Raw genomic sequence first — 19,137 nt, forward strand, 5'->3', positions numbered from 1 at the left:
TCACCAGTCACTCAAAGGTTGGGAAACGGAAAACTTGGGAAAGTAGTGGTTTAAGCTTAAAAGTGCAAAAAAAGATTTGCTGACTGCCCCACTCCCCCACACCTTCCTGAGATTATAAATTAAGTTACTGAACAAGCCACAACTAGATCTTTCAAAAGAATTGTAAAGTTTCAAAAACAAGCACGTTGCAAACAAGAGTTTTGCTAAGACCATGACCCAGAACGCTGAGTTAGTACAGAGTCCAAAACCCAGTTACATAACTTGCCTCAGAAGAAACCTCATTATAGGGCATAGAGTTTGGTGCTCTCTATTTGAGACAATAGATTTGTGTGCACACACTCTGTACTCTTTAAAGCACATTCGGAAGCTTTAGTCTAAGCTCCTAACTTGGTCTTGAAACTTTTAATACACACACACATAAAATGGCACCTACACGTGTCTGTTCCTACACATTCAAAAGCGAGTTTCCAAACTGCTCTGATCAGGTCAGATTTCCTGCATTTAGCTCCCATGGGAGCTGCATGCTGCTCAAAAGAGACTCCTCATCCAGTGAACAAACAACACATTCCTTGACGGGACCCAAGAGTCATGTTTCGATACAAACTAACATGCTTTATATACAAGAAATAAGGGTCGGGGTAGTTTTAATTCTGATGGGCCCTCTAGGAGAACTGTGATGGCAAACCAGGCTTTTTCGGTGGGCAAAAGCACTGTACCCAGGCTCTTTAGTAAAACCCAATGAGAAAACCAGTGTGTGATGGGGATGCCGGGGGATGAAGAGTGTGGTGGGGTGGGGCACAGGTATGAACAGGCAAAACTGTCCAGGTTCCACTGTCCCTTTTCCACAGGGAAATACCAACTCCTAAGGCAACAGTGAGGAGCTGAGTAAACAGTAGTACCAGCTGAACTCATTCTAGCATTGATACATAGGCCACAAATTAATCCACAGGAATTAATAAGAAAAATCTATTTTTATATTCAAGATTTACATATTAATGGAAAAGCATTACAACAAGCAGTATTATACAGAGAACATAGGAGGTTCCAGAACATTCCATAATGACACAGCCCCACCTCTCATAGCACAATACAATCTTCCAATGAAAGTGAGTGAATCTGTAACTTAAACCTAGAACTCAGCAGAGTGGAGATCTGGCATCCGAGTTCTCAAAGAGGAAAGCTATCCCCGACTCACTCGGAGAGAAGGCAAGTCCACAAAGCAATGCCTCTCAACTCCAGACTGCCTTGTCTAATCCTGAGCAGGGTCACAACTAGATGGAAGTCACTGCAAGGCAAGGATAAACCTGGCAGCCCTCCCTCCATCTCAGGCCTTCTCTCCCTCACACCCATAGCCACCCCCTTCAGGCACCTGACAAGCCTGTCCATGCAACCACCAATCAAGGTGGTTAAAGGGCACTTGGCCCCCAATTCTGTAGGGTCAGAAACAACACATACAGAAACAGTATTTGTGCCCAAAGCGGCAGCCATGGTGTAAAGGTCAGAGCCAGGCTGGGTCGAAGGCCCCCCTCAGCCATGTACTGGGCATGCGGCCCTGGGTAAATAGCTTCAATTCTTCAGAATCCATGCAGCTCGCTATCTCAGACCACAAGGAAGTCTGTACCTGCTTTGGCAGAGGGAGTTTCCTTCTCTGGGATTTCCCTCTAAAGGTGGTGGCAGCTAAAGTTCCTTGTTCCAGTTCGTCCCAAATAGATGCTACTGCATTCCAGCAGCTCTCCATATAAACAACTTAATTAGGCAGTACTGAAAAAAGGGAGAGGACAATGGCCACCTGGCGGCCCGGCCTTGTACCTTGGCATGCCTGGGAAACCCAACAATGCCAAATCTACTATTATGGCGCTGCCATGTTCAGCCTTGCGGATAATGGAGGGAGCTCCCCTTTTCTGATCAGGACAGGAGGTGGGTCAATGTCTCTTCTTGCTTACCAGGTGACAGCTTTCACCTCACAAGCTAACAATCTGGCAGCTAGCTTCCACCCAAACTCTACTATGGACTAGAGGCTATCACAGTTGTTTAAAGCCACACATACAAACCCAGCCTCAATCAGAAAGTCATTTATAGCGGGCAAGCCAAAGACCCTCCAAGGTGGGGATGGGATATTTGAAAAAGAATGATTTATTCTGCTTCATGGCTGAGCTGCAATTGCACCTAGGTATGATATGAGATGAGAAAAACGAGACTCCTGTATCTGAAAAGTTGAACACTTTTTCCCCTTTTAAATAGGTTAAATAATATTCAATAAGGTAAAATTCAGTCACTCAATGTTTAGGTTTTTTCTTTTTTGAAATCTCCCCCCAAATTTCAAATAAGCAAATTAATTCAATAAGAGCAAAGGTCAATCAGATGAACATTTCATACCATTTATACGAACACACAGTGCTATTTGAAAGCCAACACAGTCAAGGTGATCTTGTCACAGTATCACAGAAAGGTTCGTCACTTGATGGAAATGGGTTTTAAAGAAAAAAATAGCAACAAGAAATTTCATTAAGGAACACACTTTAGCAGTAGTTGGGAAAAAAGCAACCTGAACAGAGCTCTGAGCAAAATGCTGGCTTAACAAAGTGCATCCTCATCCCCTCCCCGCAGTGAGTAAACACAGACAGCTGGTCTTAATAGAGTCCAAGTCTGTATTTTATAAGCACTCTCCACCCGGCTTGCTTATCCTCTGGTTCCTGCCTTCTCTACTGTTCTCCTAGCCATTCAGTGGCTGGGTAAGAGTGGTTTGGGGGACTTCAGGTTTCCTCGTCTGGGACTTCTGAACATTTTCAAACTTCAGTAAACCAAAATCAATTAGGAATACAATGCTCGCCAAAAATCCAAATACCTAAAAAATAAAAAGAGCAAGTTAATTCAAATCCACACACCTGCATCAACGATGACTTTGAATTACAAGTTGAATTTGACAACGTCAATCTAACCACAATGATAGCATTGACATAACACTCTTCACAAATGTTATCTCATGTAATCTCCACAACAACCCTAGAAGATGGGGGCCATGATTATCCTCCTTTTACAGGTGAGGAAGCTAAGAGTCGAAAGCTGAGACACATGCCTGGGGCCACAGAGCTAGAAAAGCCCAAGTCTTCTGGACGCTATGTCTGTCCAGCAGCCTGCCGGCGGCACAACTAAGCTGCCGAAACAGCCAACAGCTCGTTGGTTTTAGTTTGTTCACTTCTATAACCAAATACCAAACTCTTTTTGTTCTTGTTGAAAATCGTCCAGCCACTGGCAGGGGCACCTGGGCAGGGCTCCTGAGGGGACACAGAGCTGAGCAGCAAATAGGACCCAAGGAGGGATCTTTGGAATCTCCAATAGGTTATGCCTGAGAATGAAAAAACACCTACTAGTCCTGGAAAGAACTTCACCTTTAAGCCAATCTTCACCCTTTTAATCTCATGAGCCCCTTTGGTCACAGGGTGAAGCCAATGCACCCATCTGAGAAGAATGTTTTCAAATAACTGAAGGAAATGCTAAATTTCAGTTCTAAGTTAGTAAAAATGAAGCTATAAGCTCATATCCACAGGCCCAACAATTCAGTTTCATTTCTGAGCCTAATAGTCCAAGCAATAAGAGAAAATCCAATGAGGACAAAAACCAACAAGAATTTTATACAGAGTAGAGTGTCCACTGAAAACAGGAAAACAGACATGAGGCACAGCGCTGGACAAGGTCCGTGCGGCCAAATGTTTGTAGTCAATGAAGAGATGACCTGAATTTTCAACATTATCAACCTGGCCTTGTCATTAAAGTAAAACAATCGTTTCCTGCCACGTCTCTGCTCAAAACTGTCTCCAAAAACAGATAAAATAAAGTGATGTCCTCCCCCATTGGTATCTCTCCTGTACTCAGCTAGTACCACAGCTTTCAATTATTCAAAAACCACTCACTGTGCTGTGCTGGGAACATCAAGATGGAACAGAACCTTGAAGCTGTAATGGTAAGTGAGGGCAGAGGGAAAGCCATCTCTTCTTCTGAGAGTGAAAGCATGGAAGAGGTTTTAAGAAGTTTTGAGGGGAGGGACACTCTTGTCAACAGATCAGGAAGGCAGAGTTTTCTGCTGAGAGGGAGAGCAGGGGAAGCTGAGAGCTTGAAGAGGGTGAAAAATGTCAGCGTGGCCATCGACAATGGGGCAGCAAATCGCTAAGAGAGGGGAAAAAAGACTGACCAACCACGAGGACCCATTGGAGGCAAGAAGCCTGCCAGCAGTGCTTAGGAATAGGGGCAGAGAAGGTTCCTCAGGGCTGGGAGGAGCCAGGCAGCAGCTGGCGCAGGATAAGGATTCAAAAGAAGAGAAAAGTGAAATGGCCCCACTACTAACACACTTGCCTAAGGCTGGCTTTACTGACAGAGCCTCAAGCAGTCCATCACCAGAGGAAACAGGGGATCCTACAGAGAGCTCCGAGATTTAGCTCAACAACATCTCCCCAGACGCCATGATGCTGATAATCACACAGTCCAGGAGACGAAGGCAAAGCACTGACTTTCCTTTCTGTCTTTTGCTGGACTGTTTAAAAAGCTAATTGTAGGAATTCAGTTTGGATAAAAGAACTTCTAAAAGAGACAAAAAAAAACTGGAAAGAAGTTCATTAGGAAAAGAAGACAAGGGAGAAGATACATCTACTTACAACTGCAGCGGTTTCGGGTGAGGTCCCATCACTGGTGCAAGCAAAGGTTACTGACGCTATCAAAAACATCAATCCAGTTATCAAAGTGATATAGAAGTCCTGGGGTCCACAGACAAAGGGAAAGAGACCAAGGTGAGCATTCAGAAAAGTCAAGTTCAATATTTGTCTAACAAAAAACAAACCCCACAAAGTGAGGAGTAAACGTTTTCTCTTGGGGGAATGATCCAATCTTCAGCCTACCCACAGCTTTACTCAACTTTTAGACTGGGTTTATTCCCCAGGGACTGGTCCTTTTGCTAGGTTTCTCCCCAGGTATTCAGCTCATGCCTGGAAGCTGAAGCAACTGAACCCTGCTGAGCTACAAGCAAAGGGGAACCGCCACCCCCCCGGGTGCCCAGCACTTTATGCTAACGCTTCCTTGGAAGGGCAGATTTTTCTTTTAAAAAATTATTTTTATTCAAAACGTAATAAACACCAACCATGTGGGCATTTCCATAGATGAAGCAGAACGGAACAGGGATCCATGACTCTATTACACACTACCAGCTTCCCACCCCCAGTACACCGTAACTCAACGGGTAACTTCCAAAGGCCTCGGGAGGCCTGCACGACATGTTGTCTTTCCATTTAGAAGATCTTTCCTTCTCCATTTTTATCCTAAGCTCCTCCTCTTCATCATTTCTGTTGGTTTCTTAATAAAAAAGGAATTATTAACTGTGTTGGGGCTTGTTTGTTTTTTGATCAAGCCCGAATAGGTGAGGAAGCACCACTTCTATTCCTACCAATGCAATCGGTGGCCTTCACATCATCTAAAATGGCAATTCCAAACTACCAGGGCTAGATCACCTGCCTACCCACCTGGAGGAGGTTTTTAAATCGACTTGTCTCTCATTACATAATAAAAGCTACCTTTTCCTTTTAATAATGCTTTGTCATTTTGCAAAGTAACTCCCTAAGGGCATAATCTCTGACACATACAATCAGCTTAAGAGGAAATTCAGTCTTCATGTTCAATGTTCAATCTCCCTTCAAAGAAGCCAATCTGGAGGCACAGCAGAATTGGTGTGACGCCATCAAATAAGGATGCAGCTGGAGCCTACGGAAGAGCCTTGGCCTCCCTCCGAAGCCCAGGGAGGCTGAATCTCTAAGCCTTCGGGCTGTGAGCCACTGGCTTTTCTCTCTGTGCTGTTCTAGTCCCTGGTGGTAACATTCAGTATCTACTAAGATGAAAAATCCCTCAGAGAGCTGCATCTCTTAACAGGTTATCTTGTTAGAGAAAAGGAAAACAGGACATAGCCAAGATTTTTTCTTCCTGAAAGACCACCATTTTTATCTAAGTTATCTTTTCCTGAATAGCACCATGTTCTAGGCGGATGCTGTAACATTTGTCCTTCCAGAAACCATGGCCCCTGCCCTCAAGGAGGGCAGAAGATGCCCAAGGCTGACAGACCACAACTGTTTAGATAATTTAAAATGTCCCAATGGATGGACCTCTTACAGAGGTGAAAATGTCAAGACAACACATTTAAGGCAAGGTTCCTTTTTAGGGACTGTCCTTAAAATGGCAGCCACATACACAGTAGACCCAGAGTGCCACAGGACTCACAAACCCCCATAAAAGTACCAAAGGCAACAATTCTAATTTTCTACTGAATTTAATGCATGTAAATATCAAAATATTAATAAACACACTTTTGTCTTAGTATATCGCTTTCTTTCTCATCTTAAACCCTACACTGCCCTCACACTCTATCTTCTTTCTATCATTCTATGTGGCAAAGGGAAAGGTTGGTAGGAGATAAATATGTAGAAAAATCTCGAGTGATTGCTAAAAGCCTATTATCAATCAAACAATTAAGACCCACTAATTAGGGGACTGCTTTTGCCAGGGTCCCTCTGAGGGCTGGGTGAGGAGATGGTGCAGGAGCTCTCACCGACTTCTTCACTTTGCTCTGGTCCACCCTGTCGTACAAACTGGTGAAGCAGACAATCACCACAAGCAGGCTCAGGAGGAAGGCACTACAGCTGACAAACTCAAAAAAGTAAAGGCCTCCGCACTGCGTGCAGCGGGACACAACCTCCTCACAGATGAAGGCCGCCAGAGACAGCACCTGCAAACCAGACGAGGGAAAAGTCAGAATCACAGAGAAAACCAAGACATTTAAGGCAAAAGGGCGCAATGTCCTCAGTTAACTCCAAAAGACTAGACTGGCCGCGAGACAAAACAAATCCAGGCACAGCCCTGAAAGCAGAAGCTGTCACACTGTGCTCAACACGGGAAGATAAGCACAAGTCACATTTATCTGGCCCCTGCAAAGGGTTTAGGGGAAAAGGTGGATTGCCCCACTCTCTTGCTCCTCCAAGTTATCCTGAAGGCACAGGTCCTGACCAAACAAAAGAATGCATCTCTGGAAAAGAACCAAAGCCTGCAGTTCTAAGGACCCTGGCAGGTTGAGTGAACGAGTACTAATCGAGTGCCTCCTAGGTGCCAGGCAGTGCCAAACACTGGGGACAGTAAGAAAGGTCCTGCCTCTGAGGAGCTCAAAGGCTACTCAACTCCTCCCATTTAATGGACATAACACACAGATGCAAACTACTCGTCCTAAACTAATCGAGACCGTGGATGAGTTCAGTGAAAGTGTCACAAACCAGCACAGGATAGAGTGAATAGAAAACCCCAGAAAACAAATAAAAAGCCACCTGCTTCTGGGGCTCTCTCAAGTCACAACTGCAGTTTTGAAAATGTGCTTCCTTACTCATCAGTGACCATCTCAAAAATATGACTACTACACTAAAACACTAAGTATCTAGTATTTCAGATTCTTTTATCTGTAGTTAGAAGTTTCTCTTCCCTATTCCACTGTAAAATGAAAAAAAATATTTCCAGTATGATCATTATTCTATTTTTGTGTAAGATGAAACTTATTTTTTCCCTTCCTGCTTAGTCTCTGGTCCTTTACCAAGAGAAAACCCTTTCTATATTACATCATATTCATTATGAATGACATAGTTCAAAAGAAAAATGTTGGCTGTGTTTCTACTCAAATGCAAATCAAACATTTAAGTGATTACTACTAGGAATGTAAAACCAAAACCAAAAAGTAAAATAAAAACTACCATTCTTCCCCTCAAATGACTCTCCTTGGAAAAGTCTAGAAGGTCATGACATACACATGGATGAGTAATGACCAAGAAATTTCAAGAGACTCTTAACAACGGAGAAGCTCAGAAAAGGCACCCAGAGGTGCTTTAAAGGAGACTAGAGATACTATGAGGGAGAAGGGAGAGAGGAGGGCATTGCCAGCAGAGGGTCCCCGGAGGCTGGAGAAGGAATGCTGTGTAGAGGAAGCAGCAAAGAAGGTCAGTCAGTTTAATGACCTGGAAAACTGGTTAAGGAGAGAAAACTTAATCATTGGATCCCTGAAAACCATGATTTTAAAAAAGATCTGGACACTAGACTTCAAGAAATTATAAATGAAAAGTGCCCAGGGAAAAGTGAAGAGGGGCAGCTAGGTGGCTCAAGCACGGGCCCTGGACTCAGGAGGACTTGAGTTCAAATCCAGCCTCAGACTCAAAACACCCACTAGTTGTGTGACCCTGGGCAAGTCACTTAACCCCATTGCCTAGTGGAAAAAAAAGAAAGAAAAGTGAAGAGAGAAGGAATCTATTGATTACCCCCTAAAAGAAACCTCAAAAGGAAGTCTCAGGAACATCAAAGCCAAAGCCAGGACTTTCAGGCCAAAGAAAAAATTACTGAAATCATTCAAAAAGAAATAGCTTGAGCACCCAAGAAACCACTTCTTAGATGACATAAGACCAGGTAGTTTCTACTACAAATGAGATCTTGGGATTCACCATTCCAAAAGACAAGACACGTGAGTTACAACCAAGAATAATTTAACCTGCAAGGCTGAGTACAATCCTACAGAACTTAAAAAAAAAAAAGAATCGTAACGGTCTTTCAAGGATTTCTGATGAGTAGGAACTTTGAAATACAAACATAACAGCCAAGAGAAACCTAGAAAGGGAAACTGATTTGAGCAATTCAAAGGGCTTGTACTCTATAGTTAGGTTCTACCATTGTAAAGTAGGTGAAGTAAAGTGGCCGTTTAAAGGGCATAGAGTTAAATAAGAGAAACAGATGATGTGGGGGTAGGTTGGTTCTGTTCTGAGGACTTAAGAGGGGCAAGAGAAGGCAGGGTAAAAGGAACACAGGAGTGTAGAAAGAAACAAAGGCATAGAAGATGCCATTTCTCCGAACTGGAGTCCGTGGGAAGAGGATGCAATCACAGAGGTGGGGGGGGGGCCATACAAAGGAGCCTCTTATCTGAAACAGACAAAGAAGAGTTGAACACATACATGCACACGTAGTTTGGCATAGGGATACACTGAACTCAACAAGGAAATAAGCAGGGATGGGGAAGGAGTAAGAGGGAGGAAAATACTAAGGATGAAACAGTCCCAAGCAAAACAACCTTCACGACCCTGAACAAGAATTAAAAGGGGAGAAAAGAACAGAACAGAACAGAACTAGAATCTAACCCATCAGTTGCAGAATGGCTGAACAAAGTGTGTCAGGTGAAATCTAACAGATTAATGAGTGACGAAAGACCATTTCAGAGAACCCGGGGTGGTGGGAATTGATAGGGAGCGAAGTGAGCAGAACCCAGAGAACGAGTCCAGGTCACCCAGCTGGCGAGCTTCTTCGAGGCCAGTGCTCTATCCACCGGGCCATATGCTGCCAGAACTCCTACTCGGAGGTGGCGTAGAGAGGTCTGAACCTGGGTGAATGGAAGCATATTAGCACCCTCAACAGAAAAAAGGAAGCTTGGAAGAGGGATCCATACTCTGATGCACCGCGCCTGAGATGTCTACGTGACGGGGAGAAACGTGGTCTGGCAAAGCAGGTGGTAACAGCACAGGAGCTCAGGGTTAAGGATATATGAAAGCATTTTCTAATCCTGTAGCTACTAGTGACTCCTCACCAAATGACCTAGCGTAAATGTATTATAGAGGTGTTATCTCTCACCTCCCTCAACAGAATTAAGTTCTTTGAGAGCAGACGCTGTTTAGTTTTTAATTTAGTAAATGCTTGATTGATACAGAGATTTGGGAGTCATCTGCATAGAGATCACCAAGGGTTCAGAAAAGAGAGAAGAGGCCAAGCCAGAGCCATGGCAAGGTTCAAAGACCCAGATGCCCTGGACTGCCAAAGTGGCGAACTTGGAAAGGCGCTCCCACCCCGTAAACCGGTACACTCATCGTTCCAAGCTCCACAGTTGGGAGCAGAATATGCATTTCATGGCCACAAGGTTCTCGGCCTGCCCCCACTAGTGTGTCCCCAGACTCCTCCACATCTCTATCCCCCTCTTCCACCACAGCCCTTTACAGCTCATTTTTTCAACCACCTTTCCAAGAAGCACACAACAGTGGGTGTGCTCAGAAAAGAGCTGGGTTTGCATCAGCCATTATGAACTAATTGAAGACAGTTAAATGTTTGAAAAGAACAGAATGAGAGAAGTGGGAAAGTAGAGATCCCCCCAAGATCTTATCAAACAAAAGAAAGTGCTTAAAATGATCTAAACAATGGATGGAAGGAGAGAGCCCAACCCATCATATTCATTCATAAGGTGAAGGTAAATAGTGGGTAACAAAGGAACCCACAGAAAACAGTATCCTAGGACTAGAAACTCGAAGCATGGTGAAGACGTCCATTAGAAGGCCCCAGGATAGTGCTACCAGGGTGGTACAGCTGGGCTGGACCAAACCCATTTGATAGCTCCTCAGTTAGACAGCTTTTGCTTAGCCTCAGGATAGCAGGATGTTGAAGACATAATTTCTGGAGAGAACTAGGTTGGGAAGGGGGGAGTCTTGGGCTTGAATAACTAGAGAATTTTCTAAATAAAACTTCTCTACATTTGAAGAAACCTGAACTCCAGTGACTATAATTTGCATGTGTGTATAAGAATCTTCTAATTTACAATGGGTTACCTTCCAAAAGTTAATCCAAGCTGTTTGAAACTGGTTAACATTTTTTTTAACCATATATATCTTACAGACAGCAATTAAATTTCAAAGTTAGTCCATAAACTTCCATTTAATTCATACTTTGAAGATCTATTTTATTGCTAGGGCTACTCCCAACAAATGCAAATTACAACTCTTATCTTGTTCCAGTGGCTAAAAACGCCCATCCGCTGGTGACCAACCAGCCGGTCTGACGACAAACAAGACAAGGAAGGTGGATGGGCCCTCCAGTGGGTTTGTTACTGGGTCAGATTTGGAAGGGGTCCATTGGGGCAGGACTTGCCAGGGGCCTTCCCCCGAGATCGTGGGAGAAGCCAAAGTCCTGCCTGTGCCAGATGGGCTTCTGGGGCGCATCACTCATTGACTGGGGAACAGCTAAACAAATTGTGATACACAGCATAATGTAATACTATGATGTAAGAATACAGAGAAGTGTAGAAAGACTTACACGAGCTGGTACAGAGCAGAGTCATCTGAACCAAGAAAAAAAGAGACACGATGACTTTACAATATAAATGGAAACAACGACAAAACAATTGAAACTGGAGGCTGTGAAAGCACAATGCCCAAGCTCAGCCCCAAAGAGGGCAGTTGAGGAAACACCTTCCCCTCCTTCTGTACAGAAGGAGGGGAAACCTGGGCAGAGCGTCACATGATGGGCCTCCCCTCCGACTGTGTGACAGCTTGGTTGGTCTTGCAAGGGTTTTCTTTTTCTTCCTCTTTATAAAGGAGGGCTGTCCGGGAGGGGGTAGAGGGACAAAGAGACAGGAAAGAGAAAAAACAGAAGTCAGAGGAGACCAAAGCAGACTTGCTTAGAGGAAAGGCCATCGTATTTACCAAGAAAGGAGGTCACTGATGACCTTCAAGGGAACAACCACCATGAATTCAGCCTGGCCAGCCTTATGCTCCATAGCATCAAGAGCTAATACTAATTAGATGCCAATAAAATAATCTGGCGTCTCCACAAACAACTTCCGGCATGGCTTACCACGATTACCTGGGAATACAATGAAATAATGAGGGCAAATTTCAGAGACTTTAGAGATGACTTCCTCCCATCCTTATTTAAGGAAACAGAAGCCTATAGAATACTGCCCCTCACCCCCTCAGTCTCCCTATTCAGTTCCTGTGAGATTTTTATTTTTAAATTTGGTTAATTATGATGATCAAGCCTGAAGGTAGAGAAAAGCTGAAAATGCCAAGGTCCCTTCCCCTTTCACGGCAGAGGGAGGGAAATAATGAGGTTGGAATACCGCATAAACTGCACAGACTGCATAGACTTCATCTGGGTGTTAGATGGCTTTGCTGAACTTCTTTCCTACTTTTTAAAAATTTGGTTACAAAGGACGGTTTACTGGGAAAAGGAAAAGAGATATAGTCAGAAGTTAAATGAATGAGATAGAAAAACAAAGTTGAAATTCCTTGTCAATTTTAGCGATACTTTTAAATAAAATATTTTAAAAGACTAGAACACATGTTCCAAATCACTTAATAAATACTGGGGACAGGACAGTGGTCTTAAGGTCAGGATGATCGAGGTTCAAATACTGCCTTTACTTCTAGCTGTGTGACCCTGGGCAGTTACTCTGAGTCTCAGTTTCCTTCTGGAAAATGAGGATAATAACATCCACCTCCCAGTGTTGATGTGAGCATCAAATGATACACTACATAAAACTCTAAGTGCTTTATAAATGTGAATCATTTATTACCTTTATTTGTAAGGTCCTAGTTCTAAAATTCTAGAAATTAGTTCACTGAATAAGTTTGGTTTTTCTTTAAGTTAGAAAGGGTCTCAGAAATTATGTCATTCAGCCTCCATTTTACAAATGGGGAATCTGAGGTCACGAAAGGTAAAGTGACTTTGCCCAAAGTTCCTCAATCTAATCCACATGTATTAAGCTCCTACTAGCACCAGGAAGACCTGAGTTCAAATCTGGCCTCAGATGCTTACTAGCTGTGTGACCTTGGGCAAGTCATTTAACCTGTTTGCCTTAATCCACCGGAGAAGGAAATGGCAGAGCACTCCAGTATCTTTGCCAAGAAAACCCCACGGACAGTATTGGCCTGCTATCATCACAGGGTCTCAAAGGGTCAGACACGACTGAACAACAGAAAAGCAGCAGGTCCTGTGCTAAGCAGCCTGGCTAGTAGGGGAACCAAAGCTAGAAGCCAGAGCTCCTCCTATCCCAATGTTTCTTCCACCACTGTTTCAACTCTGTAAAAGACATTCAATTCCAAATGTCTGTTACAAGCCTATAATTACAAGGGACTAAGGCTAGATATGACACATCCCTGCTAATCCAACGGGAGGAAGAGATGTGTGCCCAAATGATTCAGACCCAAGGCACAGGAGACATCAGGGCAAAGCACTCAGAGAAACTGAGACACACTCGCCAATGGAGGAGAGACAGAAACTAAACTGGGCCTTGAAGGAAACAACTTTCACAGACAGAGATGGGAGCCTATTCTAGGACCAGAGAAAAGGGGCCAGCAGGCAGACATATTCATTAAGTGTGAGCTCTGGGCCCAGAACTGTGTTGAGTGCTGGGAAGGCAAAGAAAGGCACACACAGTCCTCGCCCCAGCTAGGTGATCCCAGAGAGGAAAGAGAGGGGCCCAGGAAAGATCTCTTGAAGGTGAGATGTGAGCCAAGCCTTCAAGGAAACAAGGAAAATGAAGAGGTGACAGCGAGGGGTCCAGAGCAGTTTCAGCCTGGAAGCACAGACAGGAAATGGAGGGTTGTGTTTGGGGAACACAAAGTAGGGCCAAAAAGCTGGCTTCTAGGGTTCATGGGAAGGCAGGAAGGAGCCAGGTTAGGAAGGACTCTCCATTCAATCCTGGAGGTAAGCAGGGCCACTGGACCTCAGCGAGCAGGGGGGCAGCATGGTCAGACCCTGGCAGATGAGTGACCTTGATAGGAACAGAGAGGTTCTGGTTTGACCCTGCTGTGTGACACGCCACGTGCCATCCAGTCTGAGATGAAGGGGTCATCTGCACAGAGGGAATGCAATCCTGATGCCAGGAAGGTGCTTCAAGAACAGCCAACAGTCCAGTTTGCTGGAACCTAGACTACCTAAGGGAAGCAGCTTGTATCAAGCACTGAATGCTGGGATCTGGGGCTTGTACTGCATTCTGCCAGCAATCAGAAGCACCCAAAGACTTGAGGAAAGGAAGGACAATCAGAGCCCAAGCTTTGGAAAACTGCCTCAGCTGTAGTTTGAAGGGTGGATTAGAGCAACAGACCAGAGGCGAAGAGAAGGTGGTTGATATCAAGTCTAAGTGAGGAGAGAGAAGAGGACCAGAGGTGGCTGCAGGGACACAGGAGAGGGCAGGAGCGCTTACTGGTGAACAAAGGACGAGCCTGCTCTGGGAGGGAACGAAGGCTGATGACGCTCTTCTGACTCTCGCATTTCTAAAACTATGATCCCATGAAGTAAAAAGTAAAATGGGCATTGTCGGCAAGAAGAGGGGTAAGATATACTATGGGCTCCACACCCAAAACCTAATGACCGTACTAACCATCTCCTCAAAAATCACTTGCCCTGGCTAGGCACGTAGGGCAGTGTCACCAACACTCACACAGCACTTCACATCAGTGCACGCACACTCTCAAGTTAAAACGGTGGCAGTAATAAAGCAGCTACTTAATATTCAGCTGGGGCCCAAAAGTCTACTTTATTATAGAACAGCAGCATTGCTTCTCAGTTAATAAAGTGATATCACCGGGGAATCCTAAAGCAAATGGCTTAACTGGACAGTGACTACAATGATGGCACTGTGCAAACAGGACACTCAACTGGTACGGCATCACAATGTAGAGTCTGTTGACAAGTATATCATAAATATCTTGAGCTCACTGCACTATAATTCATTTACTAGCTTACACAAACCAAACTGCAAACCTGAGCACTAGGAGCTTCTCCCCTCAAACAAAATAAAACAAACAAACAAAAAAAAAACTCCTTTAAAAAAATTCCCAACACACATGTACAACATTTCTGGGACAGAGCAGTCGCCTGAAGCTTATCTGAATGTTTGCCCTGGGAAATCAAGTTCTCATCCTTGCCTACATTTGGAGGCTTAGCTTCAAAAGGAAAAAGCAGTTGCAGGTGGTATCTTTTTACTTATTTAGTCATTTTTCAGTTGGGTCTTACTTTTTGTGACACTATTTGGGGTTTTCTTGGCAGAGATACTGGAGTGGTTTGCCATTTTCTTCTCCAGCTCATATTCCAAATGAGGAAACTGAGACAAAAAGGGTTAAGTGACTCGCCCAGTCACACAGCTAGTAACTGATGCTGGATTTGAACTCAGTTCTTCCTGCCTCCAAGCCCACCACTCTGTGCACTGCATCACCCAGATGCAGGTGGTACATGAAGCACGATATTTAGTAGAAAGGGCTAGGGACCAAGAGTCAGAAGAACAAGATTCCAATCCTGGTGTGACCTGTCACTTTCTAGCTAGCTTTAGAATCATCATACACTCCAAACTCTTCTTTCCCTTTCCCTGACTTGTTTTCAAACCTTCAGCTATCTGTATCCAAACTGACAGTAAAAATAATAGCTAGACTTTACATAGTTCTCTAAAGTTTGCCAATCACTTTACAAATATGACCTTATTTGATCCTCACCACCCTGGGAGGGAGGTGCTATTATTATTCCGCAGAGGAAACTGATGCAGACAGAAGTTAAGTGACTTGCCCAGTTGCCCAGTGTCACATTTACTAAGTGTCTAAGGCTAGATGTGAACTCAGGATTTCCCGACCATGACTCCTTCATAGTCTGCTACATCACATATCTGCCCTACTAGTAATCTGAACTGACATAGATAGAGAACGATAGAGCTAAAGCCCCAGCAAGTTACGGTCACATAAGTGTTCAAGGACAGGTGCCCTCTCTTTGCATAGAGACAGGACTGGAGTGGGTGTAGAATATATTATCATATAGACTATTCTGATAGGATCAGACTGAGGAGACCTGTTGGCAAATTTTTGCTAGATTGTTTTCTTCTTTTTAAAATCCTTGTTTTAAGAGATTCCTCACTGGGTACAGAAGGAATAATTGGTAATTAAGTTGATAGACAAGATACCATTTTTTAAAAACGTCAGCAGTAACTGGTAGAGACCCAGGATTAAAAGGCAGAGCCTTTGTCCTGCACCATGCTAGGTTTAAATAATTCCAATTAAAAAGGAAATACTCCTCTTCTGATCCACATTAGGAGCCCTGTTTTCTCTGCATGAGCTCTGCAGTGCTACAGGTCTATTAAGTCAGGTATCATGCCTTTTATTTCCTATCCTTTATAAATGGTATACAACTGAGGCTTTTGTAGGATGTCTTAGAATACACAAGGAAGAGATAATGATACAATGTTATAAAAAACATCAAGGACAAAGCTAAACCAAGCACAAAAATTCCAGGAGAAAAATGAAATCGAAACAAAGTATGTCACCCCAGTGTGGAGAGCAACTGTGTTTCTTAATTAAAAAAAAAAAAGTGAGAAAGCCTGAAATATTCCAGCCTGGCCCCCTTTTGCCCCAATTTTTCTGAGAGAATGAAGAATATGTAGACAACTATTTCAAAACCAAAATAGAGCCAAAAAAGGTAATGACTATCAACAATCACTGGTTATGTTCAATTCTTAAAGATGATGAAGAAATTTCAGTTAGAAATAGTTAAGTTCACCACTTCTGAAGCAATGGGGGGGGGGGGTGCCCACCAATTTTTAGAAAGAGGATAAGAAAAGCAATGAGGCAAGAAAGAAGTAAAAGTCAGTTTTAAATCCAAAGGATTTTCCACCCCCTAGTTCAAGCCCCCTTCACCTGGGTGGGGTGCTTCTTTTCTCTCTGCAGCTGAAGCAGCTCTAATGGCTCTCTAATGCATGAGGATAAAATTCCAACTTCTGTTAACAAGCTGGCTCCAGTTTACCTGCCCAGAGTTATTGCAAAGTAGCACGTTTTCATCCACTGCCACCTAAAGAAACGCCCTTCTCACTGTCCCTCCTGCACAGCATTCACAGGCCCATGCCCAGAATGCTCTCTCTCCTGACCTCCATTATCTTAAAACCCAGCCCTGGCCTCTTTCAAATCTCAGCTCCCACGAGCTGCTATCTTCACCCCCACGTTGCTAGCCATTCCCTAATACACACAGACATACACATCTGGGCATCATACTGTTTCTTATGATAAAACTGAATCTTCTTGAGAAATCATTCCATTTTTGTCTTTATATTCCCAACCCCTTGTTAATTCTTAAGTCTCTGAGGTGGAATTTGAACTCGGATCTTCCCAATTCCAAGTGAGAGACCAACTAGCTGTGTTACCGCGGGCAAATGCCTGCCTCTCTGAGCATCAACAAATACGTATATCTGGATTGACAACCTCCCAGGTGGTTTCAGCGTAAAACTGAGGCATAGGTTAAATGCAAACTTTAGAGTTTTACCTAAAGGTCAGTTATCCTTATTAAGTTTTATGGAGTTTTGAGGTCCAAATGCTACAAATTGAGCTAATAATTTAAAAGATACTAGGAAAACCCTGGCAGATTCGTAGAATCTGTATCGTGTGATATCCTAACATTTGCAATGAGGTAAATAAAAAGCCTTCACTGCTATAGGAGGTAAACAAGGGCCAGGGAAAAGTCCCAAGCTCATGAACAGGGCTTTCCATTCTCAGGACACCCGGACTCCATGATTAATGGCCAGAGGAAGGTCCCCGATGAGAGGAGTGAGCTAAACGGCATGAAAATAACCCAACTCTCCCTTATCCTACCACTTCTTGAACACGTTCAACCGGATCTTCAGCTCTTAGGTCACCAACAGTCTTGTGTGGGTGCCCTCTCAACCCACCCTCGCCCTGGGAATGAATGCTCAGGATCTAAAACATGCCAGGGGCTGGGGGAGCAAACTGATGAAGGGGGGTGGGGTGGACACGTACTAACCCAAGTCCCCGGAGCCAGGCCTGGGAAACTGCCCATCTGAAGGCGACCGCCCCCAGCCCCAGGGGCGAGGACTTTCCCCTTCCTCATGTGTAAAATGCGGGGCCAGGCTCGCTATGATTCTGACGAGCTGTCTAGGGTCCCTGGCTTCGGAGGCCGGCTCTCGGGTGACCGCCATGGTCACTCCAGCCCCCTGGGGCTGCTTCCCCAGGCTCACTCCAGTTCTGATCCACGCCACCCCCCCCCCCCAAGTCTCTTCCGATTCTAAAATCCCGAGGCCCGAAACTTCCCTTTAGGACCCGCAAGGGCGGGGTGAGGCGGTTGGGGAGGGGGTCACTTCCTTAAACTTCCACCCGTGACCCCTCCCTCTTCGCGGGGCGGGGTGAAAATCAGGGGGGGGTTTCTCCAGGAAGCGCCGCCATCCAACGAGGTGGGGGAGGGGAAGCGGAGGGAAGGCCGGGGCTGCAGGCTGAGGGCGAAGGAAGGGACGGCACGCCGGGAGTGGGCCCGGGGCGCGGAGGGGGGAGATGGGGACCCCGCCTGCCTCCCCCCGCCACCTCACCAGCTCGGCCAGCTTGACGGGGGCCCGGAGCCGGCTGGGCCGGGTCAGGGAGAAGCTGCAGGAGCTGCGCCCGGGGCCGTTCGCGGAGGCCGGGACACCCTCCGTGGTGGGGTTGTACACGTCTCCGTTGTCCATGGCCGGCGGCGGGACGGGAGGGAGCCGACGGGGCCGAGGCGGGACTAGGGGGCCCCGAGCTGGAGCCTCTCAGCCAACAAGAGCGCGGAGAGCGGCCGCCCCTCAACCGGACCCGGCTCACGCCGCCGTAGACTGAAGGAGCGCCGCACGCGACGTCCGGCGCTGGGGAACGGGCCCCGCCCCCAGGACACGAAGCCCCGCCCACACATCGCCCCGCCCCGCGCCCCCACAACCTGGAAGCCCCGCCCACTGTCCCTGCCCTTCGCCTTCCTCAGGAAAGCCACGCCCCCTCCGAGAACATCTTAACCCGCGCTTTTCTGTCCGGAGGTCCCGCCCCTTTGGCCCCACACAGTTCAAAAGCACTACCCTTCCCCCTTCTCCGTATCCCCTGTTCTGCCCAGATCCGAGGCTCCGCCCCTGCTCTTCTCCCGTCCCGCTGAGGCCGCCATAGCTCCTCTCGTCTCATCTCCTGAGCGTCACTGCCTGGAGACTCCGCCCCTTCCTTATCTTCCCAGCCCAGGGTCCCGCAGGCCCCGCCCCATTTCATACCGGGGCTTGGCCTATAGACCCCGCCCCCTTAACCACTGGCGACCCGCCCCCAAGCCTTGGGGTTGTTGGAGCGCTTTGAGTTAAATCCTGACGGATCCCAGCGCCTTTGCCTACCCTCCTCCTCCCCCTAAGACGTCCCATCCGTCTTCTAAGGAGACCCTCCCCCAGCCGTGAAGAGGGCCGGAAGGGACCTTGGAGAACCTCTAGAAACGGTCCCATCTTACGGACGCGCGAACTGAGAGTCTGAGGGGGACACACTTTCTTGGTGCTCCGGTCCCTCCCCTTTCTCC

At 45.8% G+C, this 19,137-nt stretch overlaps 1 protein-coding gene across 2 annotated transcripts; it reads right to left on the reverse strand.

Annotated features, from left to right (window-relative positions):
- Nucleotides 1-952: 952 nt before the first annotated feature.
- On the reverse strand, nucleotides 953-18,394 carry LOC114050492 (CKLF-like MARVEL transmembrane domain-containing protein 6). Of its 2 annotated transcripts, none has more exons than XM_027872236.1 (4): nucleotides 18,164-18,394; nucleotides 6,584-6,760; nucleotides 4,650-4,748; nucleotides 953-2,845 (listed from the first exon to the last, which is right to left on the reverse strand). In XM_027872236.1, exons 1-4 carry the CDS (start codon nucleotides 18,296-18,298, stop codon nucleotides 2,714-2,716), a joined length of 543 nt encoding a protein of 180 aa, XP_027728037.1. In that variant the 5' UTR covers nucleotides 18,299-18,394; the 3' UTR covers nucleotides 953-2,713. The 2 variants fall into 2 exon arrangements, with proteins under 2 accessions (XP_027728037.1, XP_027728038.1); XM_027872237.1 differs by lacking the exon at nucleotides 18,164-18,394 and adding an exon at nucleotides 17,605-17,706.
- Between the last annotated feature and the right edge of the window lie 743 nt (nucleotides 18,395-19,137).

Source organism: Vombatus ursinus, unplaced genomic scaffold (assembly GCF_900497805.2).
Source record: "Vombatus ursinus unplaced genomic scaffold, bare-nosed wombat genome assembly UNPS02014799.1, whole genome shotgun sequence".
Taxonomy (NCBI): domain Eukaryota; kingdom Metazoa; phylum Chordata; class Mammalia; order Diprotodontia; family Vombatidae; genus Vombatus; species Vombatus ursinus.

What these genes read in the sequence shown, in the direction of transcription:
- LOC114050492 (XM_027872236.1), bottom strand. Translation starts at nt 18,298, where the DNA reads ATGGACAACGGAGACGTGTACAACCCCACCACGGAGGGTGTCCCGGCC. An exon ending in CCGTCAAGCTGGCCGAGCTG is followed by an intron (nt 6,761 to 18,163) that starts GTGAGGTGGCGG and finishes TCTGGTTTGCAG; the next exon opens with GTGCTGTCTCTGGCGGCCTT. An exon ending in CACCCGAAACCGCTGCAGTT is followed by an intron (nt 2,846 to 4,649) that starts GTAAGTAGATGT and finishes TTTATTTTTTAG; the next exon opens with GTATTTGGATTTTTGGCGAG.